At 42.8% G+C, this 25,612-nt stretch overlaps 1 protein-coding gene across 1 annotated transcript in view; it reads left to right on the plus strand.

Moving 5' to 3' along the window:
- KLF7 (Kruppel-like factor 7 (ubiquitous)) overlaps nt 1–23,716 on the plus strand; it is a 123,688-nt gene extending 99,972 nt beyond the window's left edge. Inside the window, exons 3-4 of the mRNA XM_006861940.1 lie at nt 13,031–13,154; nt 23,263–23,716. Of these exons, the coding sequence (XP_006862002.1) occupies nt 13,031–13,154; nt 23,263–23,314 (176 nt within the window). The 3' untranslated portion in view covers nt 23,315–23,716. The remainder of the gene's footprint in view (nt 1–13,030; nt 13,155–23,262) is intronic.
- Nucleotides 23,717–25,612: the final 1,896 nt, after the last annotated feature.

The following is a 25,612-nucleotide window of genomic DNA, read 5'->3' on the forward strand; positions in this document are numbered from 1 at the left end:
GTTTCGTTCTGCTGTGCATGGAGTCGCTATGAGTCGGTTCCGACTCGATGGCACCTGACAACAACAACAACAACAACCATCAAGTCAGTTCCAACTCATAGTGACCCTGTGTAGGGTTCCTGAGGCGCAGCTGATGAGCTTGAACTGCAGACCTTGTGGTTCAAACCAACCTTGCAGTCCAGTGCATTAACCCACAGCGCCACCCCAGGACTCCATTATCTTCCTAAGTACAAGAAATTTGTTCTTAAATCCCTGCCTCAACAATTAAGAGCAGTGAGCCCTGAAGAAGGTAAATGGCTCTCCAAGGCCACATTGCTATTATGGGGGAGAGTCAGGACTAGAAGAGCCTCTTTCTTAATGATTATTCCATCCGCCCTCCCACTAGAACAGTGGGTCTTAGAGTGTCTCTGTACACGCGACCTTAGCATCTGCCATGAATTTGTTAGAAGTGCAGATTCTTGAGTCCTACTCCTAGTGCATCAGAAACTCATGAGTAATAAACTTGGAGAGTGGGGCTCAGACTTCTGTGTTTAACAAGCCCTCCAAGAGTTTCTCATAGAAGTTTAAAATATGAGCCTTGAGGGTACAGTGGATTAAGTGTGGCACTGCCAACCATAAGGTCAGCAGTTCAATCCCATCAACCCTTCTGAGGAACAGGGCCACTCTGTCGTATATAAAGTCACTATGAGTTGTATTCAACTTGAGGGCTGTGGGTTTGGTGTTGTTTCGCTTTGGTACTAAATCTCATACTCACTGCCTTTAATTTCATTCTGACTCATAGTGACCCTGTGTATGGTTTGCAAGGCTAGGATAAGCACCAGACTGTGAACCACAAGATTAGCAGTTCAAACCCACTAGCTGCTCCTTGGAAACCCTGTACAGGGTTGCTATGAGTCAGAATTGATACGATGACACTTAACAACAAGTATTTACAGGAGCAGGAAGTCTCATCTTTATTCTTGTGGAGTGACTCGTGGGTTTGAACTGCTGACCTTGTTGTTAGTAGTTCCTTGTTTTTCTTACAGCACCACACCAGCACCTATGGCAAGAAAGAAACCTCCTACTTATGGCAAGGAAAACATCTACAGCCCTCAAGTCCATTCTAACTCAATAGAGACCCTATAGGTCAGAGAGAACTGTCTGATAGGATTCCCAAGACTGAAAATCTTTAAAAGTTTATCTTTGTCTTGAGAGTGATTGGTGGGTTTAAACCACTCAACCTGTGGTTAACCAATCAACGCTTGACCCACTGCACCACCAGATAAAGAAGAAAACCCAATGCTATCAATTCTGACTCATAGCAACCCGGCAGGACAGAATAGAAAGGCCTCATCGACCTCTGGAGGCTGGCATCTTTTCAGAGGCACACTGCTACATCACTGTCTTGCAGAGTGGCTGGTGGGTTCAAACAACCAGTGCAACCAGTGGTTAGCATTTGAGTGCTTTAACCATTGCATCATCAGGTAATGATTGTTGTTAAGTGTTGTTAACTCGGTTCCGGTCCATAGCCACCTTGATTAGCATTTCTGAGAAGCAGCTAGTGGAATTGAACCACGGATCCTGCTGTTAGCTGTCCAGGGCTGACCCTTTACTGTCACACCAGGACTCCCTACCGTTGATTGTTGTTGTCGTTAAGGTGTTGAGAACCCAAGACAGTTATTCTTTATTAGTTGTTTTGATAGTAACAATAATAATTTAAAAATAGAGTTGGCTCCAACTCATAGCAATCCTGTATAGGGTTTCCCAGGAGTGGCTGGTGAGTTTGAACTGGCAGACTTGCATTTCAAACCGACCTTGTGGTCCAGTGTATTATCCTACAGCACAATACCAGGATGGTAATGTGGACTTCCGGGCTTTCGGAGAAGGGGCAGGACAGGTAAGCCCTTAAATTTGAGTGAGTGGTGAGATTTCTAGATAGAAAAATGCATTTTAAAGCTGTGGTGCCCAAAATATAAATATATGCAAGCTATGTATGTAATTTTAAATTTTCTAGTAGCCACACTAAAAAAGGAATTTGAAAACGGTGAAATTACTTTTAATAATATATTTTATCTAACCCAGTTGATGTAAAGTCTGATCATTTCAACATACAAATAGAAAAAGTTGGTAATTAGATATACGTTTGGTTCCTGCATAGTCTTCAAAATCCGGTGTGTATCAAACACTTAACAGCACATATTAATCTATATGCTAAGCTACATTTTAAATGCTTAAAATTAAACGTAGTCCTAGCCACCAGCCTCTCCCCAAAACTATACAGGGTTGCTATGAATTGGCACCAACTCCATGGCATTTAACAACAACAACAACCAAAACATAAATGTATAAAATACTTTGCTACTGCTTCAGTTTTAAAATTCAACTGAATTAAAATTTAATCAAATGAAAAGTTCACCTCTTAGTCTCCTTAGTCACATTATAAGTGCTCAGTAGCCACATGTGGTTGGCAACTATTTTATTGGACAGTGTAGTTGTAAACAGTTGTGGGATTAAGCCAGAACGCTTTCTCAGCTTCCTTTACATCTCACTAGGATGTGGTTTCCGTGTTGGATGATGGATTTCAGAACTCTAGTGTAAGGTGGTCTTCCAGGCTGAGGAGTCAGTGGAACCTAAGACAGTTATTCTTTATTAGTTGTTTTGATAGTAACAATAATAAAGAATAGAGTAAATGGAGTGCTGGTGGGGCACTGTAGGATAAGTACTGGACTGCTAACTGCAAGGTTGGCAGTTCAAACCCACCAGCCACTCCTTGGAACTCCAATACAGGGTCGCTATGAGTCGGAACCAACTCGGCACTTAGCAACAACAGCAACACTCTGTAAAGTGATTGGAGCTTTTAGTAAATTTAGTATGTTAATTCATAATTCCTAGTAGGTCTTCAGGTGAGCAAGTAATGAATAAGAAAACCCAACATGAAGCATAAATTAATGAGTAAATTTTTTGTGTAGTAATTATAAATGCATTTAAAACTAGGTAATAAAGTCCTTGTCCTGATTTCCACCAATCACCAAATCCTAAAACCTTGAAAAAAAGAGGACTTCTGAGACAGTTCTCCAAGCATAGTAGATAACTTGGGTTTTTGGGTTTTTTTTTGTTTTGTTTTTTTCATTGTGGCATCTTGGGATTGCCAAATCATGGAGGAATTGGTTACTGGTTACTCTTTCCAGTGTTAGGAAAGGCTGGTGACATTTTCTCTCCCAGCTTTCATTATTCCCCAGGTAGGTGACATTCTCTAGCGGTGTCGAGTGTAATATGAAAGCTTTTCTGATGTCCTCTAGCTGTACTTGGTGGCTGTATAAACCCAGTACAATCATCATTCCTCTACTCCAGTTTGCTTTCCCGTTACTATTCATCACATTATATAGATACACGAAGCCATTTGTTCAACTCAGAAATCTGGACATTTTCAGGTCCTTGCCTCCTTAAATCTGGATTATTGTTGTCATTGTCTGCCATTGAGTTAGCCTCTGAATGACCACATATATAATGGGGCCAGATGTTTGTGATTTTATTGGCTGACTTTTCAGAATAAGATTGTCAGGACTTTCTGCCTCATGTGTTTTACTCTGGTAGGGAGCCTCCACTGACATCTGGGTAATGGCTGTGCTTGAGATATGCCAACTGGAGATTGAACTTTTATAGTGGTTACGAATCAGGCTGCTAATCTCAGGGTCAGCAGTTCAAAACTACCAGCTGTTCCGCAGGAGAAAGATGAGGCTTTCTGCTCCCGTAAAGATTTACAGCCTCGTAAAAAGATTTACAGCCCTGTACCAGGTTGTTGCTATGAGTCAGAACCGACTCCACTGCACATAACCACCACCACCACCATCATTCTTCATAGAAGTCGGAAATTCAACCACTGAATCACAACTGCTTCTCTAGAGCTTGGACTGTTTTTGCTGTTGTTAAATACCATCGAATTGATTCTGACTGACTGGTGGGTTTGAACTGCTGATTTATGCTTAGCAGTTCATTGCTTATCTTATAACACCATAGCAGGACTCCAGAACTTGAATTGTTGTTGTTGCTAAGTGTTGCTAAGAGTTGGTTGCAACCCATCGCCACCCTGCATAGGGTTTCCGAGGAGCAGCTGGTGAGCTTGAAGCTCTGACTTTGTGGTTCAAACCAATTCTGCAGTTGAGTGTATTAACTCACAGCGCCATGAAATTCTATAGAAAATTGGATTTTAAAATCTTAAGTGCAAGAATATGGCCATGTTGAGATTTAATGCTATCAATATACAAGTATAGCTTAGGTCAATCTGCAGCACGGTGTATTTGGTTCTCCAAACACATCTTCAGAGAGAAGGTTTCTACGTGTGTTCCATAAAATGGCATACTTGGTTTCCCAGAGGAGCTGTGGCCCAGGAGGCTGTGAAATAAAGATTGCAGGCAGATTTTCAGGATACTTCTCTTTCAGGGTACAGGAGATAGGGCAGAAAGACAGTGATGGTTGATGATGAAGAAGTACCTAATACATTGTCAAGTATCACATTATAGTCCCTGCCAAAGAGCCGCCATGTTTCAACAAGCAAACCAACAAACCTTTTCTACTCTTCAGCCAGGTCAATATGTAGAAAGCGAGGCACTGAGAGCTGCACAGGCTGCCCTATCCCTCAGGATATATTTGGATCTTTGTTACAAATCAGGACGCTTTACATATTTGTTCAATGAGTCCAACAGATTGAGCAACTTCAGTGTGCCAGGCACTGCTCGATGCTGATGGTACCTTGTGAACAGAAAGCTTCCACTAGTGAAGCTTTGTACTAGTAGATGAAACAGACACTGACTAAATGCACAGAGGTGAATTCCAAAGTGATTAAGAGCTGTGAGGAAAGGCCAGGTAGGTTGAGGGAGATGGAGAAGGTGTCAGAATCTGTACTTGAAAAATAATGACCAGAGTAGATCTGTCCAAGGTGTAAAGACATTGAAGCAGAGACCCCCAAGGAAATGAGAGCGTGAGAATTCTCAGCAGAGGGAAGAGCAAGTACAAAGGCCCTGAGGAGAGAGCCTGTTTGGCAGGGTGGGGGTATAGCGGGAGAGTAGGAGATGAAGTTGGAGAAGCAGTCAGGGGCCAGGCCGTGAAGACTCTAGACCTTAGAGCCTTACAGGATTTTGACATTTAGTCTGAGAGTGATAGGACACCATTGGAGCATTTATACTTTAATTTGTTCTTAACCTTTTTTGGGTCATGGACTTCTTTGGCAGTTTGGTGATGTCTGTGGAACCCTTTGCAGAATAATGTTTATAAATCAGAAAATAAAGCCACTGAATGTCAAAGAAATAAATTACATGGAAGTATATAGGTTAAGGTCCCCGGTAAGGGCCACTCAGGCTCTGGTTTACATTTTCAAAGCTCTGCTTTGATGCTGCAGAGAGAGTAAACTGTAGGGACCAAGAGACAGAGTGAACTGGTGGGGCTCAGAGCAAGGACATTTTCATGTATCCTTTAAGGCTTGGTGTGATGCTATTGATTAATACACTGGACTGCAAAGTCTGTTTGAGCCACTAGGTCAATGGTTTAAGCTCACCAGCTGCTCCTCGGAAACCTTATACAAGGTCACTGTGTGTCAGAACCAACTCAACAACACTTAACAACAACAACTACTACATAAGACCATGGTCTCTAAAGTAGGACTTTGCAAGACAACCTTTTCAAGGGCAAAAATTCAAAAGGATCATTTCTGTTTGTTTCATTTGTAATCTTTTGAAATATAAGAAGAAAAATATGTCACATTTATTTGCATTTAATTTATCCTCATTCTTTTCATTTCTATATTCAATGTATGTTTTATAATAAATTAATATACTAGGACATTGTTGTTGTTGTTGTTGTTGTTAAATGCTGCCAAGTAGGTTTCAACTCATAGTGACCCTGTATAGGGTTTCCAAGGAGTGGCTGGGGAGTTTGAACTGTGGACCTTGTGTTTCAAACCGACCTTGTGGTCCAGTGCTTAATCCCACAGTACTGCACCAGGACATTAGTGCATTTATATACGTTCATGAAAAATTCAACATCTAAACAGAGGTCCATGATCACAAAGTATTTGTGAGAGAATCTTGGTTTGTTTGTTTGTTTCCCATAAGACAAATCTGATGACACACTTCAGAGGTCATTTTGTGGGAGACGTGGGCTCTTGCCCTGATTCATATTCCTCAATGTCTGTCACATTTCCCAAGCAGTCTTAACTTTCTCTAAGAACCCCTTGTAGCTACAAATCTATGCATATTTACACCTGATTAGACCTCCTCTCCGGAGTCCTGGTGTGGCACTGTGGGTTAATGTGCCAGACTGCAAAGGTGTTTGAACTGCAAGGTCGGTGGTTCAAGCTCATCAGCATCTCCTCGGAAACCCTATACAGGGTCCCTATGGGTTGGAACGGACTTGACGGCACTTAATAACAACAACAGACCTCCTCTCCAGTCCTGGTGTGGCACTGTAGGTTAATGCATTGAACTGCAGAGCTGGTTTGAACAACATAGTGGGTGGTTCAAGCTCAGTAGCTGCTCTTCGGAAACCCTATACAGGGTGGCTATAGGTTGGAACCAACTTGATGGCAGTTAACAGCAAGAACTCTCACCCCGCAGGTTACATTCACTTCTCCAGGAAGCAAGTGCTAGGCAGGAAAAGGAGTTCTTCACATTCCTCTTTAAAATCCAGGAGGTTCTGAAAAGTGTCGCCTACTTCTTGCGTTTTGAACTGTGCAGACACAGCCATGTTCCCTTGTCCTTTCTTGCTGACATCCCATAGACCTCAGTCCTCATGGTTTGTTGTTGCTGTTGTTCTGTTTTCCCTCCACTGGAAGCCCCAAACATATTAAAATTGGGCAATTGCTCATGCAAGAGTGTTTCAAAGTGTCTGCAAAAACGGAATGAAAAGATCATAAGATTTTTTTCCTTGAGCTTTTTGAAACCTCCTTGTGTAAGTCTAGATTTCCCACTTCTCTGTCTTTAAAAACAATACTTTATTATTTTTTGGTGAAAGTTAACACAGAAAATTAGATTTCTTTTCGACAGTTTCCACACAAATTCATCACTGATATTAGTTATATTTTGCACATTGTATCAACATTTGCATTAATTGTGCTCTGGTTGTTCCATTTCTAGTGCCGTAAATTCCCCGTCTCCTTGTTTTCTCATCTTTGCTTTGATTAAATGTTGACCTTTTGGACTCAGACAGATTTTTAATTTTTTTTTTAATAGAGCATTGATATCATGAGTATTTTATTTTGTGTGTCACTGCTTTTCTGTTAAAAGGTGATCTCAGTGTATAGTTTTGGTACAAAGTTAAGAGCATTTCTTGGTAATATTCTCAGGGTGTCCTCTGGCCTCAGTGGTTCAGCTAATCTGTTCATTTTTATGAATTCGGTTTTAGTTATGTGTTTTTTTCCTGTTCTAACAGGGTCTATGACCCTGGTAGACCAGTGAATGGCAGAAGGTGAGCACATTTAGTTCTTCTGGTCTGAGGACAGTTGAGAGTTGAGGTCATGCCTCTTGTAGGCTATCACCTTGTAGACTTGTTTCTTCTCTATGAGTTTAGTTATCATTCTTGTACTCTTTTGCCTCTTACAAGTGGAGACCAATGGTTGTATCTTAGATGACTGCTCATAAGCTTTCAAGGCCCTAGCTACTATTCACTAAGATTCAGAACATGAACTTTGTGAATTATATTATGTTTGTGAACTGAGTTGTCCCATGAGACTAAAGTCCTAACACTTCAAACCTAGAAAAATAATTTCCCAAGCTGTTTGGTTGTGTCTAAGAAGTGTCCATCATTCTGTCTTCTATGAACATATGTGCCCGCACACATCTGTACTTCCATGTACATATAGATACTTCTCTCCTGCATACTTATGTGTACAGCTGTGCTCCATATACCTATATGCCTATACATGCACCTACCTATGCGATCATATACTCATTTTTGATTATTGCTGGTGTTTTTGCTAAATTGTAAATGTCACATTCATTAACATAAACATCCTTTGCTCCTGAGTCTTAGTGTTTTAAGCCTTTCTTTTTCCATTTGCTTGTCTCAAATGGACCTTTCTATAACTTTTTTTTTTTTTTTTTTTGTGCATTGTTGCGGTACAAAGGGCTCATGATGTTGCATTGTCCTAGGCACAGTATAGTGTAGTGTCCTGCCATGGTCCGACCCTTCCTGTTTTGTTTAGAATACCCAGGAGGAATATCTGGAATGGAAGAAGGAGAGAACGGAGGGTAGTAGAAGGGAAGGGGTGGCGAGTGAGATGATAAGATTTTACATGAAGCCTGGTCCAGTTTTAACTGAAATGCCTTCCCTTTTTTATGAGGGACCCAAGCAGATATCTTCAGGTAGGCTGCTGGGATGAAAACAAATGGATTGTGTCTATAGGTGGATCCACCCCTCAAGTCAGAAAGTGAGTTGTTGCTGTTGGAAGAGATTTAGTCTTAGCCATGCCGACACTACTGACTGGAGACCTGTCTTGTGAGAAGGAATTGGTTTATGGAAGCGAGCATGGGACCCAGAAATGAGGCCAGCCTGAACCTCACTGTCCCTGTGTCCTACATTGTGGCCTCCCATCCCTAATTCTACATGTTTTCTTCTGCTCCACTGATTTCGGAACTCTTCCTGTTTGGGGAACTACTCCTTCATTTGACTGAGTGCTTACTTGGTTATTTTTAATTTCTTGTTCATGATTATTTGCAGAAATGGCAAGTGATGGGTCAACTAATCAGACACAGGAAGAAAACAGTATCTTGATGAATCACAAAGTTATAACTTGGCTTAAACGTCTTTTGTTGTTGTTGTTAAGTGCCGTCGAGTCGGTTCTGATCCATAACGACCCTGAACAGGGTTTCCGAGGCTGTAAATCTTCATGGGAGCACAAAGACTCATCTTTCTCCCACGGAGCAGCTGGTAGTTTCGAACTGCTGACCTTGCGGTTCACAGCTCTATTTGTAACCACTACGCTACCAGAACTCCTTAAACTTCTTTGTTGTTGTTGTTGTTATGTGCCGTGGAGTCGGTTCTGACTCATAGCGACCCTGTACAGGGTTTCCGAGGCTGTAAATCTTTACGGAAGCAGTCAGCCTCATCTTTCTCCCGCGGAGCAGCTGGTAGTTTCGAATTGCTGACCTTGTGGCTCGCAGTCCGATTTGTAACCAGTACGCTACCAGAGCTCCTTAATTAAACTTCTTTAGGGCTCTAGTTTATTCTGTATGGAGTCCTGGTGTGGAGCTATCGAACCTTGCAGTTCAAGCTCACCAGCTGCTCCTGGGAAACCCTATCCAGGGTCGTTATGGGTCTGAATCTACTTGATGGCACATAACAACAACAATTATTCTGTCTAGCACCTACCTGTAAACAGGAAGCAGAGCTCAATCAAGCTATCAGCAGACAAGCATGGTAACTGGGGTTCGGTCCTATCTGGGAATATGGCACTGGAAGGGCACAGAAGTAATGAATGGATGGTGTTGTTGTGTGTCACTGAAAGTGACCATACATGAGAGCGTAGAAATGCCCCCACAGTGTTTCATAGGTTGAGTGTAGTTTTATGGGAACAGAGTGCTAGGCTCTCCCATGGAGTGACTGGTAGGTTCAAACTGCCAACCTTTCATTAGCAACTGAGCTATTAAGCATTGCACCACCTCAGCTAACGTACAGGACAGATGGTTTATGTCAGGCATTAACTCAGGATCTATATCATTTGCTGTTGTTGTTGTTAAGTGCCGTCGAGTTGACAGTTGCTTAGAAGTAACTAAATCCTTGGCATTATTTGTCAACATGGAACAAAACGTAACTAACAAAAATAATAATCAGCAAGAGGAAAAGCGAACAATTAGAAAGGAAAAATTGCCCAAAGACATCCACTTTAATCTCCTCTATTTTCTCTCCATCCTTCCTGTGCCCTTTAGAATGTGGTTGCCAGTGATGGATGGGTCAGTTCGATTGCGGGATTGATTTGGGGGACTGGACGTCTTTGCTTGTTGTTGTAGAATTTCATGGGATTTCCTAGCTGCCTTGTTGTATTTGGGGTTATGTTTGGTTCCCAATGCTCCTAGGAACCTCTCTTTTATTTGCATTTGAAAGTCTTTGCGGGTGGCAGGCAGTTTGAATTTCTGAAGTCCAGTGTTTGGGATGCCTCGTAGTCTTTTGGGGTGGGGATGTCTGGCCAGCTTTCTACTTGGAGAAACAGCCTTTGGGTGCTCACTAGCATTGGGTACCTGGTCCCAGTTGCTAACATGCCTCTCCCAACTCTTGACTGGCTCTCTTACATTCCTTCAGTATCCCACTCACTCGGAGCGGATCTGAAGGACACTCAGCTTTTCTCACTGGTTCCCCCATGGCTGTGCTGAAAAGAAAAAGGGATCCCAGTGGTGGACTGGTTAAGTACTGAACTGCTCCCTGAGGTGGTTCCTACGCGGAGGAAAGGTCTGGTGATCGGTTCCCATAAAGATGACTGCCTAGGAAACCCTGTAGGCAGTTCTGTTCTTCCCTACAAGGTCACTGTAAGTCCAAACCTATTTGAGGGCACGCAACAACATACTGAGAAATGCATAACACTAAAAAAGCCTGTTTTCCAATATTTCAGTTGCCCTTAGTGACTCCAGATTTACTCGTTATTAAGCTTTTATTGTCTCTATTGAGACCTGTGTCTTGAAAGTACAGGCAGTGGGAGAAAGAAAATCCCAAACCCAATGCTATTGATTTTCACTCACAACATCCCTTTAGGACATCCTAGACCTGCCCCTTTGGGTTTCCAAGTGTAAACTTCACAGAAACACACGGCCACATCTTTCCCTCGTGGAGCACCAACTTTTTGGTTAGCAGCTAAGCACTTACCTACTGCAGCACCATGGCTCTTTGAGAGGAAGAAAGGGCGTTCAAATTAGCTCAATACTTACTGTGTGGCAGGCTCAAGAAGCATGTCTCAGCTATGAGAGCTTATTTCAACTTTACGATAAATATAAGCAGCTCATTCCCATTTAGCGGTTGAGAATGTTGAGGTCTTGACTTAGAATCGAGCTGATGGCAGTAAGTTTGGTTTTTGGTTTTTGAGTCTGGAATTAGCTCAGGGAGAACCCAGGTGTGCCGACCCCCAGGCTTATGTAGGGGACATTCCCACTCTGCTACCTTCTCTTCTGCAGGAACATTTTTTCTAAAACTTTGGCTTTAAAGGTTTAGAAGGTGAACTTTTAATATTGCTCAGTGATTCTTTTTTTCCTTCTTCTTTTCCTGGTTTCCAAATCTGAAGGGGTGTCCTCCTGAGTGGCCAGGCCTCCTTCCAGCCCTCTTGGTTCCCTTGAAAAGAGATTCCTGTGTTTCTCATTCCTCTTCTCTCTGGGTCTCACAGAGCTGTGACTCACTAGGGCACCGATTAAATGAAATAAAAATTTCAATCATGTTTGGTTTGATTCTAGGTGATACAAATAAAGAATGGTAAATGCTTTGTAGTCAGGTTTCAAGGGATGGAAAAGGCGGAAAAAAAAAAAAAATAGGTCAAGTATAGTATCTGGGCCATCTCTCCTCATGTGCTGCCAGATAGAGATTTGAGAAATAATGGGGCAACCAATTCGATCTGAAGAAGAATAAATATTAGGCACCTATGTGTCCTGAAATTCTAGGGTGGACAGTTTGATAGACTGATAACGATGTTGTTGGTGTTGTGTGCCGTTGAGTGGGTTTTGACTGACAGTAAGTAAACCTATAGGACAGTGTGGAACTGCCCCACAGGGTGTCCGAGGCTGTAATCTGTATGGGAGCAGATGGCTAAGTGCGCACCTTTTGGTTAGCAGTTAAATGCCATCAAGACTCCTTTCATCTGTAATGTGTGTGCATATTCCTTTTAGCGTCGTCGTGTGGCACTGTAGGATGAGCACTGGACTGCTAAAGGAAAGGTTGGCAGTTCAAATCCACCAGCCGCTGTTGGTAAACCCTATACAAGGTTGCTATAAGTCAGAATCGACTCCACGGCACTTGACAACAACATGTATGTGCTGTTATCATCTCCATATATAGATCACAGAGACGTAGACAAGTTGTCCAAGGTTAGTCAGTTTAGGGAAGGTGCTGACGCTGAGCCTAGGAAGGTGACTTCAGAGCTTTTGACTTCTCTGCTAACCTGCCTCTCAATTATGGGGTGCAAGAGGTCTATCACCTCACAGAGTGACAAAGATTATTTTTATTTCTAATTAGAATCAGACCACCGTGCAGTTGGGAGGATAAATATTTGCCGTGTTTGGTGACAGATGGATGGATTAGAAAAGGTCTAAAAGAAAACTCATATACATTCTCTTTCATGTTCCCCCATCTATATTTACTGTATGAAAAGCTCACTTGAGCACAAGTCCTCAGATTTCATGTTTATAAGCAGCCTTGTTCTGCAAATTGACTTTAAAAATATTTTGTTATAATGAACCTCGGTCTCTAATATGAACACCCTAGAGTCATTAAGCTATGGGCTTCCTAAATAGGCTTTTTGTGCGGCCTGTTACATAAATGCCAGGAATCTTCAGACGATTTTGGTTTTACTCTCTCTCAAACTGTAGTCCCTTCTCGTGACTGTCCATCCCTTCCCGTTTACTGGAAGGCTTGTGTCTCTCAGCTATCTGACTACAGTTTGTGGTAGGAGGGTAGGGGCGAGAGGAGACTGAAATGGTAAATTACTGTAGGTTCTGGAGAAAAATAGAATTAGAAGCATTTGTGGTTCAGATGAAAATAGCACATTTCCTTTCTGCTTGGACTGTGGGGGTGAGAGTCCTTTAAGGATTAGAAAATAAATAAAAATCGATCCCTCACCAGTAGAAGGGAATTCTCAGACATTGGGAACTAAAATGATAGCTCCAGGTTTGAGGGTCTAGCGAAAACACTTTTGAAGAGGAAAAAACAGAAGACTAAAAAGGGATGTGTTTCTGCCAGGAAATTTAGTCACTCAGGAATTATTTATGCAACCCTTTTCCAAGACAAGCCACCAGACAGCAGAATCTGATTCGGGGTGCTACCATTTTGTTCTTGTTGCTGACCATGGTCTTCCCATCTCTTCTTGCAGGTGAGAAGCCTTACAAATGCTCATGGGAAGGGTGTGAGTGGCGTTTTGCACGAAGCGATGAACTCACAAGGCACTACAGGAAACACACAGGTGCAAAGCCCTTTAAATGCAACCACTGCGACAGGTAAAGAGACTTAGAGGCTGCTGGGCTGGTGAAGTGGGTTGGTGGTTGGGCTGTCCATGTGCTCTTGGAGTTATCAGAAACCTCTCCCATAGATAAGGGGTTCTGGGAATGCCTTTTACTTCTCCATTGAGAGAGACAGTATGATAAGCGCCCCCCCCCCCACACACACACACACATAATGAAGAGGGGATGTGACTCCTTGGATTAGTCCCACAATTACTTGCTAAACAGCAGCTTAGTCAAGGCACTATTTAGTCACCTACTGGGATACAGTAGGTATGCAGAGTTCCTATCTACAAGGAGATGATTGCAGCAGATTATCTAATAACAAACCCAACCCAGTCATCATGGTGTGTCAGAGTAGAATGGGGTCCATAGGGTTTTCCAGTGGCTGATTCTTCAGAAGGAAATCATCAGGCCTTACTTCTGAGGTAACTTAGAATGGACTTGAATCTCCAACCAATAGAGTTAGCAGCCAAACACGTTAACCACTTACACCTTCCAGAGACTCCACATTAATGTCCTTTGGATAGTCAATGGATCAAAAAGAGTCATCTGTAGCTGATTCTGCTGATGTTTTAGTATCATCAATGTCAAGTTTCCTCAACCTTCATAGTATGTAAGAAAAGAAAGCTTGCTTAATAAAAGAAAGGGGTTTTCTCTGAATGTTATTTGAAGAAAAGCGACCCCATTCTTTGGGGGTCTGAGCCATTCTTTTGCCCCTTAAAAATAGGTACAGAAGTCCAAAAGATGACAAACCTTTGAAAGCGTATCCTATAATTCAATTTCAAACCTTTAGCATTTGAGATGGGGAGAAAGAACATGTAGGAACAGATCCTACCCAAATAATAGTATCTGACAGCCCTGGCATTATCAACCAATAAACCCCAAATGGAGACTGCACAGGCCAAGGTGAAGGCAGGATTAGGTTTAGACATAATCAAATAATGGGCTTGCATCTGAGCGTGTTATCCTTCTAATCCTATTTCTGTGTTTAAAAGGAAGCTTAAGAAAATTAACCATCTTTTTAATGCAATACTAAAGGTCTCAGTTATGATGAGAAAAATGCTTCTAATACGATAAAAGCCCCTGAAAGCCTCAGGGTTCCCTGGCTTGGCCAGCAGCTCGCAGGGTGGTGAAGGGGGTGTGCAGGATGTCAGCAGAGGCCTGGCTGCGTGGGGAGGAAACATGAAGGATGGCTTTCACATCCTGACCCGTCCAGCCCCAAGGTCCCCAATCTTGCTCACTGGCCTTCCATGCCATCCTCTCTGGAAAAGCCTGCATTTGTTTGGAGAGCAGGGCAGGAGTGGCCCGGTCACTTGTACACAGAGTCACTTGGCACGCCACGAAGATGCTTATAAAGGAGCATGGATGTTTTTCCTTCTTCCTGAAGAGGCCATTTTCCTCTTATCTTCATTCTTTAAGAACTAAATAAAGACCCATGCCTTCTGGAGCTCAGAGATAACCTCCACTGCAGGACTGAGGAAGTGCACTCCATGGAGCTATTGACTCTTTTTCCCTTGGAGCTTTACTCAGGGACTTCAGTACTACAACTCCCTCTTTCATTCCAATTCCTTTACCTAGAAGTCTCTAGATTCTATCAGAATCAAAGCTGGACTTCTGAAAATTATGCTGCAGGAAAACAAAATAAAAAACAGTTGTCATCGAAATGACTCCAGCTTTTGGTATTCCCATGTGTGTCAGGGTAGAACTGTACTCCAAAGGGTTTTTCATGACTGGTTACAAACAGATTGCCAAGCCCTTGTTTAAAGGCACTGCTGGGTGGATCATTTGCACCACGCTTGGTGTCTTTATTTGACAACTTCCCTCAACACCCATATAAAGTTTTCCTGGTTCACTCCTCTCTGGCCCGGGCTATACACATGCTGACTCTGCCCACAGACCTTTGAGGGTGAGCATTCCTTTATACCATCACAAATCAAGAAGATATATCCTAGGTGAATTGGCAGAGTCTGGTGGTTAGTAACAGGGGAACCCGTGGGCATTGGGGAGATGGAGTACATGGAAACTTCTGTACTTGCTGCTCAATCTTTCTCATAAACCTACATTGCCTCTAAAAAAATAAAGTCTATTAATTCAAACATGCAAAGAAAGGATAAGTCATCCACCTGTGAAGGGTGGCAAGGATAATACATTGAGATTGTGAGCATAATCCTTAAAAATGGACAAAGAGTTCTTATGGAGAAATTGCAAGTTAGTCAATATTCCAGATGGATCATGGAATTGACCACCTTCCAGCAGGGGATATGTTAGGACTAGAGCTGACCATTTGCATGGTTTACTTGGAAAGCTTACTTTCAAAGCTGCTGAATATTTCTGTGAAGTGTTTGGCAGAGATGGGTCATATGGTAATAATCTGCTGTTTTCTCTTCAGTAAAGAGAATAAAGTCTGGAGCTAGAGATTTGTGGAACAAATTTGGTGACTTGGTATTTGGGGTGATTGTGAGTGGATCTGAAGTCAGTAGTACATTTTCAACAATGTTGGAAACTAGGGATTGTCACATGACAATGTGACTAATGTCACATGACAGCCCCTAGTGCTTTGATCACAGTGCTCATGCTAAGAGTAGAGCAGATCTGAGAGGTGGCATCAGGAATTGGAGTGGCCCCAAAGCATCTGAAAGGAAAGCCTGGAGTGACTGGGGAATTGGCATTCCTTAGAGGACTTACCTTCTGGAAGTCCTTAGCAGGACACTGTGTTCTATTGATACCATATGTGTATGAGCACAAGAAACCTACTTCTTATATCTTGAAACTTGAGCTTTCAGACTCAAACTACCTATATAAAGTTATTGTTGTTGTTGTTAAGTGCTGTTGAGTCGATTCTGACTCATTGTGACCCTATATAGGATTTCCAAGGAACAGCTGGTGAGTTTAAACTGCCAACCTTGGGGTTCAAACTGATCTTGAAGCCCAGTACTTTATCCTACAGCACCACACCAGGATACCTTGTAGAGGTGTGGTACTGTAGGATGAAGCTGTAGGATAAGCACTGGCCTGCTAACCTCAAGGTTGGTGGTTCAAACCTTGGAAACCCTATACAAGTTTGCTATGAGTTGGAACTGACTCGACAGCATTTAACAACGAAAACAACAATAATAACTAGGTATGCCAGAGAGTGCGGTAACTCTGTACAGTAAGCATTGGACTGCAAACCACAAGGCTGGCTGTTTGAGCCCACCTGCCACACCATGGGAGAAAGATCAGGCTTTCTACTCCTGCAAATATCTACTGCCTTGAAAACCCTATACAGAGTCTCTATGAGTCAGAACCAACTTGTTGATAACACTTGCCAACAAAGCAACAACTAGATATCTCAGAGCCCGGGTATGGTGCTGTAGGATAAACACTAGATGACTAACTGCAAGGTTGGCCATTGAAACTCACTAGCTGTCATCAGAAAGCCTATACAGGGTCACTAAGAGTCGGTACACAACAACATCTAGGTATTTAAGTATGTATAAATCTAACCAATATTTGTATTTTGCTTGTGTTGTTATGTGTTGTAGAGTTGGTTCCGACTCATAGCGACCCTGTACAGGGTTTCCGAGGCTATAAATCTTTATGGGAGCAGAAAGCCTCATCTTTCTCCCGCAGAACAGCTGGTAGTTTCACACTGCTTTATGTAGTACTTAAAAAATGCATAATTCTTTTTTAGGGTATGAGGTCAAGTTTTAAAACTGTTAGATGTTATATAAAAGTCTGTATTTCTGGAATTGTCTGGAAAGATTAGCTCTGTAGACCACGGACTCACCATGATTTAGTGGACATACTAGCACGCGTGGCTCATTTCTGATGACTACGTGACCACTTATTCCCACCACTCTGTCGTTTCGCCAAAACGATGGTAGCCCATCAGTTGCCATGTATCATTATGCTTGCCCTGTTGTTTCTTCTTATAAACCCAAACTATAGAGTTGATGCCGACTCTTAGGGACTCTGAAGAGCAGAGTAGAACGACTCCATAGGGTTTCCTAGACTCTTAATCCGTATGGGAATAGACAGGCTTATCCTTCTCACGCAGAGTGACTGGTGGATTTGAATTGCTGACCTTGCAGTTAGCAGCCCAGTGCTTAATCCACAGCGCCACCAGGGAGCCTTTTTCCTCTTATTTTTATAATATCTCTTTTATATTCTTGCCATATCAAAAGTGGAAACAGGTAGTCCAAGAACGCTGTATGTTTCTTACACTTGGTTTCCTGCCTGTACCCTGCAGACACTGGGTCTTGTGACCTCTAGCATCAGGATGGAGTTGGGGAAGGAAGTGATAAGGTGGGTATGTGGTCACCTTACCAGTTCACCAAATGACCAGCTGCTCAAGGCATGACGGGTGGCAGACAGGGCCGTATTTACATTGTCATGGCTGTTGTTCCACGGACTCAGCATGGTTGTAAACCAGGGAGGCTGCTACCTGTGAGCTGCATCCAAGATGTTGGACAGTTCAGAGGATGTTGTTGTTAAGTGCCATCCAGTCGGTTCTGGTCCATAGTGACCCTGTATAGGCTTTCTGAGGAGCAGCTGGTAAGCTTGAACCGCTGAGCAGTTCAAATGACTTTGCAGTCTGGTGCTTTAACCCATAGCGCCACACCAGGACTCCAGTTCAGCAGATAAGGGGGACATTTTAGTCTTCAAGTCAGCCCACTTAGAGGTGGTAAGAAATGTCCACCAGTATTGTTGTTGTTGTGAAGTACCATCAAGTCGGTTCCAACCCTTAGCAACCCTGTATAGGGTTTCCGAGGAGCAGCTGGTGAGCTTGAACTGCTGATCTTGCAGTACAAACAGCTTTGCAATCTGGTGCATTAACCCACAGTGCCACACCAGGACTCCAACGTCCACCAGTATTGGGCCTTCCTAAATACCCATGTGACTCCAGTGCCCCTTTTTCATAAGCATGAGAAGTAATGGTGCAGGTGTCACTAGTTCTCTGAATACACTCATTTCAGTCACAGAGGACCTTGTTATTTAAGGTCATCTCTACTGTCTGCTTATAAAGACCCTCAGGTGGAGGGTCAGAGAAAAAGAGGAAGACCCCCAGTGAGATGGATTGGCCAAGTGGCAGCATCGATGGACTCAAGCTTGGCAACAGTAGTGAGGTTGGCTTAGGATCGGGCAGTGTTTCGTTCTGTTGTGCATAAGGTTGCTATGGGTCAGTACTGACTCAATGGCACCTAACAACAACAACAAGGGGTATATTGCTCTGAGAATGATTTGATCCTGCATTTCTAGATGCTGGTTTTATCTATTACCTTTTACTATTCTTATGTGGCACTCAGTAAGTCTAAATTAATAAATAGAAATTAAGTATCTTGCTGGTGTATTGAATTTAAATACAAACCTCAATGATGAGGGACCTAGTCTAATGCTAAGCATCACATCCTTCCTAGAATTTGAGTGAATAATGATACTAGGTTGATCCAGCAGGGTGCGATTACATTGCATGCTATGTTAAAGGTTTGATTTGTTCTTTTCACTTTTTTTTCCTGGACGAAAGTAAATGGTGAAGGCAGAGGCTTGCACATGTATTACTGTACACATAGCCTTAAAGCAGTCATTGGTAATGGCAGAGTAAAAACCTGCAGCACAACAGCAGTGAACCTGTGGGAGCCAGGACTCAACAGCACAGCCTTATTATCCGGGCCTCACCAGCTTTCTGCCTTTGAACAGGGTGGCCACCATTTTTGTCCCTCTCTCTTTCATGGAAAATGTTTTGAGTTTTCCTTCTTGAACAGGCTTCTGCCTTACAGTTTCCAACTTTCACAAGTTTTACTGTATTACTGAAGGATTATTGAAAATAAAGTTCTGTATCAAGCATTCTATTTTTTCTGTAAGTTCCCAGACTAGGAAAGGGAACAAAACGAGTGATCATCTACCTCCAGGACCTTCACTCTCATCACATCCCGCATGTCTGCTCTCCTCCTACTCCTTGTTGTTGTTGAGTGCCATAGCAACCTTGTATAGGGTTTCCAAGGAGCAGCTGGTGAGCTTGAACCACTGACCTTGCAGTTCAAACGTCTTTGCAGTCTGACGCATTAGTCCACAGCGCCACACCAGGACTCCTTTCCTCCTCGTTGTTGTTGTTGTTGTTGTTGTTAACTGCCGTCGAGTCGATTCCAACCCATAGCAACCCTCTAAAGGGTTTCCAAAGAGCGATTGGTGAACTTGAACCACCAACCTTGCAGTTCAAACTGACTTTGCAGTCTAGCGCATTAACCCACAGCGCCACAATTCCTGGTGCCCGCCTTGCTTTCTCCTTACTACCACACCCAACCACATAATCTCTCTATTGGTTTTCTATTGTCTGCCATAACCAATTACCACAAAGTTAGCATGTTAAAGCAGCACAAATGTGCTGTCTTACCAGTCTGTAGGATAGAATTTCAGTGTGAGTCTCACTGAGCTACAACCCAGGCGTTGACAAGGCTACGTTGACAAGCTTCTTTTCTGAAGGCCCTAGGGGACAGTTGGTTTCCTTGGCCTTTCCATCTTCCAGAGGCCATCTGCATTCCTTGGCTCATGGCCATCTTCCAAGCCGGCAATTTCAGGCCAACTCCTCCTCACACTGCCATCTCTCTGGACCTCTCTCTCAATTCCTTCTTCCATTTTCAGTGACTCTAGTGATTACATTGGGCCCATCCACATATTGAAGAATAATTATGCTATCATCCCTTCCCTTTTCCTATCAGGTGATTGTGGTTGTTGTATGCCTTTGAGTCAATTCTGACTCGTGGTGACCTGACAGGACAAAATAGAACTACTTTACTTTGCCAGAATTTCATTGGCTGAAACCTTTACAAGACCAGTTCACTCAGTCTTTTCTCTCTGGGAGCAACTGGTAGGTTCAAACCACTGACCTTTCAGTTACTAACACAGCCAGGGCTTCATCTGCAGCATTGGTTCTCCTTGGCATGTAACCTAGCAAATTCCATTCTGGAGACTCGCACTGAGTCAGCATTGAGTGACCTTTATTTTGCCTGCCAAAACCTCCTTCAATTGACAGCTCACCTCTCCCTATTTCTCCACCTAAAGAACATGTGCAGCTAAGAACATGGGCTCGGAGTCTAACTGCCTGTACTGCTAATTACTCTTGAGTCAGTTCAGACTCATGGCAACCTCCATGGGTGCCAGAGCAGCTCTGTACTCCACAGACTATACAAAAGCCGGTTTGGGGAAAGGAGTTCATCAGGACTTTCTTCTGAACACCTCTGTTGTTGTTAAATACTGCCGAGTTGGTTCTAACTCATAGCGACCCTGTAGGATCTCCAAGGAGAGCCTGGTGGGTTTGAACTGCTGACCTTGTGGTCCAGTGCTTATCTTTCAGCACCATACCAGGATCGCTGAGTAGACTTAAATTTCCACCTTTCGATTTGCAGCTGACCATGTAACTGTTTGCATCACCCAGGATCCCAGGATTCAAATTTCAACTTAGCATTTTTCTGATGAATGTCTCATCTGGTAGTAGGGATAAAAATGAAACTTTCTTTAGGGGGCTCTTGTAAAGGGTATTAGCTTTTAATTTTAGGAACACATGCACAAGAATACCCCCAAATTTCCCAACTTGGACTTTCTTTCTCTAGGCTGTTGGGATGAAAGAAGGGAGAAGAGAAAAAGAAAGAGGAGTGTAGGGAAGTGGGAAAGAAGGGAAGAATATAGAGTGAAGGAGAAGAAAGAGCAGGTCTTAGGTAACACTGAGCTGTGTCCCTTGAGCAGGACAGTTATGCAAGGTAAATGCTTAATTCCCAGCAGGCTGCATTGCTTTTTGTATGTACCAGTAACATCAAGTACTTAGTTTTAAAGAAAATGTATCACTGTTTTATAGCAATTCAAATCTTCGTTAGAGGGAATTCTAAGATATTATCCTAATAAGTGGGTATCACTGGAATTGTTAACATCCAATATATTTTCGGATTGGATTGTTTTCTGCTATACTTTTCCCTTTCTTAATTGTTTCTTATTTTACCTTTGTTCAGTTTCATTTATTTCCTGAACGTGCACCTATTTAAGAAATGGACACAAACAAGGGGTGTGGAGAATATTGGGTCAGGGGAAAGGATGGATTTCTTGTTTGTTTGTTTGTTTAAGAATGAACAGACACAGGAAAATGCTACCCCAAACAGGAACCTTGGCTAACGTGAACGGGGTAGTCTGCTAACATCCTAACAGGAGTCTCGGACTTTGGGGATTTATCTCAGGCCTCAGGGGACCCTAGAAACTTTCTCCTAGGTTAGGAAGTGGATCATTTTAAGGGAACAATCCAGAGGGAGAGCACACACAAAGAGCTAAAACCAATTTGTATCTTACTTACCTGCTGACATGACTGGGATTCTAGCCAGAACCTTAGATTGTAGGCTGCAAGATATGGAAATGCCCACTCTCTGAACTAGATGGAAACCTGCCTCCGACTGGTATCAGTTTCAAGCCGTGTATACTGAGCTTCAGTAACTAGGAACAGAATCAGACTTGATTTGATCTAGCTTCTCAGGTATGGGCCTCAGGACTCTCTCTTTTCCTGCCACCTGGCTCTGCTTGGTCTCTGTTCCAGTCATTTCAGTACATGTCCCAGAGCTGGTGCTTCTTGGTCTTTATGGGTTACATGACTATCCCTTTTTCAATCATAATTGTGGCAGCAACTTCAGTCATAGGAGGAGGGTCATGTCCATATACCCGAGAACACCAGAGCATTGCCATCCAGGAAAAAGCAAATGGAAAGAAGAAGGAATGAAGGCAACCACTACCTCCAGCATGAGGCTGAGCAAGGCCTTCATTGGTGGTTCAAGAGTGGACTCAGCAGAACCACCTGGAGTCTGATCCCAAGTCTGCCACTCATTAGCTATGTGGCCTTAACCTGAGTTCCCTTCACATACATATGCATGGGCACACAAGCACATGGACACACAGGTAGGGTGTGAATATTTGTATAGTTACCAAAGAGGGTCATTGAGGCTATTGCTAGGATAATGTTGGGAAGGACTTCTGGGGTAGCACTATAGAAGAAGTACTGGACTGCTAACTATGAGATCAGTGGTTAAAAGCCACCAGTTACTCTTTGGAAACCCTATATAGGGTTGCTATGCGTCAGAACCCACTCATCAATACTTAACAACAACAACAATATTGGGAAACATTAGTGCAGTGCCTGTATATTGTACCATACTCAATAAATCTGATGGTCCACCTCCATTCTTTTTCTTTTTAAAAAAAATATTTTATTGTGAATTATGTGATAGTATACATGGGAGAACACTAGCTTTACATTCATCCTATCGTATATCATTTCATTGCCATGGTTATAATCCCCTCCATGCATCAATGCATCATCAACCAACCAAAGGGTCTACCCTGCAAGCCTGCTCCCTGGTCGTCAGCACACAGCCTCTCTCCCTCTCTGGGTCCATTCTTTTTCTTGACTCGAATATGGACTGTCTGTATTACAGGCAGCATTTCTGGGTTTCCGTTGTAAAGCTCAAGCCTGAAATCTGGATATTAAAACTTCAGAGTTCCAACTCCTATAATACAGGCTAGTTGTTCTTGACTGTATTACATTATATGAGCGTGACGCATGTAAGTTCCAAAGCACTTTTACCTTCTCCTCTTCTTGAACAGTGATGATGATGATGGCAGTGATATTGATGTAGCTCTTACTATGTGCCATTTGACTGAGGAGAAATGAAGCACAAGAGGTCACCATGCCCTGAGTCACACTGTCATTGGAAGAGCTAGCATCTGAACCCAGGCAGTCTGACCTCTGAGAAGGCCTTTCTCCCAACATGCTGTTTCTCCATCCAATCCTCTTTAAAGTCATGTTGATAATTGTCTAGCTCTGGTGCCACAAACAGTTCAGAATTGGGTTACGAAGAGAAATATTGGCAGTTCAAACCCAACCAGAGGTACTTCAGAAAGGTCCAAAATCTGCTTACAAAAGGACATAGTTCTGCCAACCCTATATAGCACAATTCTACTCTGAAACACATGGGGTCTCAGTGGGTGGGAATGGTTTGGTGTTTGGGTTTGGATCATTTTCTAAGGGGTGGTGAAAGTGGAGTTCTTTTACATGCAAATCTCTGATATCCATGTTGTTTGCGTTTTCTAGGTGTTTTTCCAGGTCTGACCACCTTGCCCTCCATATGAAGAGACATATCTAAAATCCCTAAAGCCAGAGTTGTCATGGCATCAGCTGTTGTGTGAAGGAAATGCCGTGAGGCAGGGGGCTGGACTTCAGGCGGGACCCCATTGCCTCACAGAAGAAAGTTCTCACTTATAAACCTCTGTATACACACACATACACACACACACTCACACAAAGACACACCACATTCACACTGTCATGCACTCAACTATATTTAAGATATATACGTCTATTCTTTATGCCTTGCCCTAGCCAGATGGTAAAAGACGAAGAAAAGGCGACCAGGTGAACTCAGCAAGGCAAACTGGCTGCTTACTTCAGCACCATTGGAATTATTTCCTGCTGTTGCAAATGGAAATCAAAGAAAATGGATGTGACGTCTCTGCAGGTGGACAGCAGTAAGAGGGGCTTATTTAACTTGCTTCTCAGTGCAACTTGATGGGAGAATACAACGTCTTAAAGTTGCATATGTGTAGCACTAACATTTCTTTTTAAATAGTTGGGGGAAAATGACCTAGAAAACCAAATTGCAGTTTGGTAGCCAAAATTAACTCTTGGTTTATTTGTCCTTTGTGTGTGAAAAGTCCTACTATTCCGTGCGTCAGACTTCCTCACAGAACTCTTGATCGGTTTTGGTTCTTCTTAGCACTATTGAGATCTTTCAAGTCAATACCAACGACCTTAGCGGCGGCAGACTCTGGAATGACACCTTACACCTCTCTGGCCTGCATCTCTCTAGACTTCACTCTCAAGGGAGAAGTTTGCGGTTTTTTTGTTTTGTTTTGTTTTGTTTTTCTGTTCTTACTTTTTTGACTTTTGCACACCATATGCACTAGGGATTCCGGAAACTTCTAGCATGACTGCAAAGTGGCCAAGAGAATAAAGTCCTTGATGATAAACCACAGTATATCCCTTGAGCCTGACCTTATTACCAGTGCTAGATTTTTTCTTTTTAATCTCTGTTTTTGCTAATGAAAACTTGAAAAGCTTATTTGGAAGCTTAAATGTTTTATCTTTTCTCCATGGACTAATCCTCTCCAGGACCATCTCGGCACCTGGATGTCCAGCTCTCGAAACAGCCAATCAGATGGGACATCTCATCCTCCTTGAGTTGAGGCATGATGACGTCAGCTCATAGTGATCAACCACTGTGTTGTGTGGCATTGCTCCCCCAAAACCAGTTACAGAATAGATGTTGCTAGTCTTCAAGGGCAGCTGCATATTGAACCTAACTTTGGGTTATGCCTGACAGAAGCCAAAAAGATCACTCTTTCCAGGAGTGGGGAAAACTGAGGATACCTCCCGAGTCTAGGGGCTTCACAAAATACATCCTATCTTCCTCTCTCATACCCACTGAGCTCATAGTCCCCCCGCTTGTTAAAAATTACACATCTCAAAATGCCATGGTGGGAATGAAGGGTTGACATTCAAGGAAAGAGTTGAGGTATTTCTCTTGTGGTCTGTCAAAAAGGAGAGACATATTTCTAAGATTTGTGGCTAGGTCCACCATGAATCGTGACGTAGAACATCCAGAATCAACAGAGGCCTCACATTTACTCGGCAAGCTGACTCCAAGGGGGTTGGCGTTCCTCACTTTTCATCCCACGCACACCCCACCCACCCAATATCGGTATCTATCTACCCACATTCTTAGCTAGCTGGCTCTGGCCTCAACTCCAAAGACTGCCTTTAGGACCATTAAATGGCCTATGCAAGCAAGTGGGGTGGTTATTAGGACAGATTGTATATTTTGTATATTCTGGGACCATCCCTTCAAGACACGTCTATAAAACAAAAATGGCATTTGGTCCGCACCTGGTTGTTGCTCCTTCATATCAGCTGGCTTCCCTCCTGCCCTCCTTTGACTGTTTGACTCATTGACTGTTAAAATGTCACCCCATACATACTTGGGATGCAAAACAGACGTCTTTAAAAGGAAACCATAATATAAGAAACACAAACCCATGTATGACTGCAGCCTTCAAGATCCTTGACATTTGGTTTTTCGGCTTTCTGCAACCTTTGATTTCTCTGAAATATTGAAACTACTCGTCTGAGGGTAAAGACACCTCTTTATCACAAATGCTGTAGCTGTCAGTTGGACACATGGGGCATTTTGAGGTTTGACCCTTAGAATTTGTTTTATCTGTTTTGTCAGTTTAGTCCAAAAAAGAAAAAGAAAAAACAAAACCCTAAAACACACACACAGACACACAATCTGTCCATTTGCCAGAGGCAATTGCATATATATTAGTTGGAGGGTATTAAAAGAAAATCAGTTTTATTCCAAAGATTAAGAACTAGGCATGACTTA

This window comes from Chrysochloris asiatica, unplaced genomic scaffold, assembly GCF_000296735.1.
Source record: "Chrysochloris asiatica unplaced genomic scaffold, ChrAsi1.0 scaffold00045, whole genome shotgun sequence".
Lineage (NCBI taxonomy): Eukaryota > Metazoa > Chordata > Mammalia > Afrosoricida > Chrysochloridae > Chrysochloris > Chrysochloris asiatica.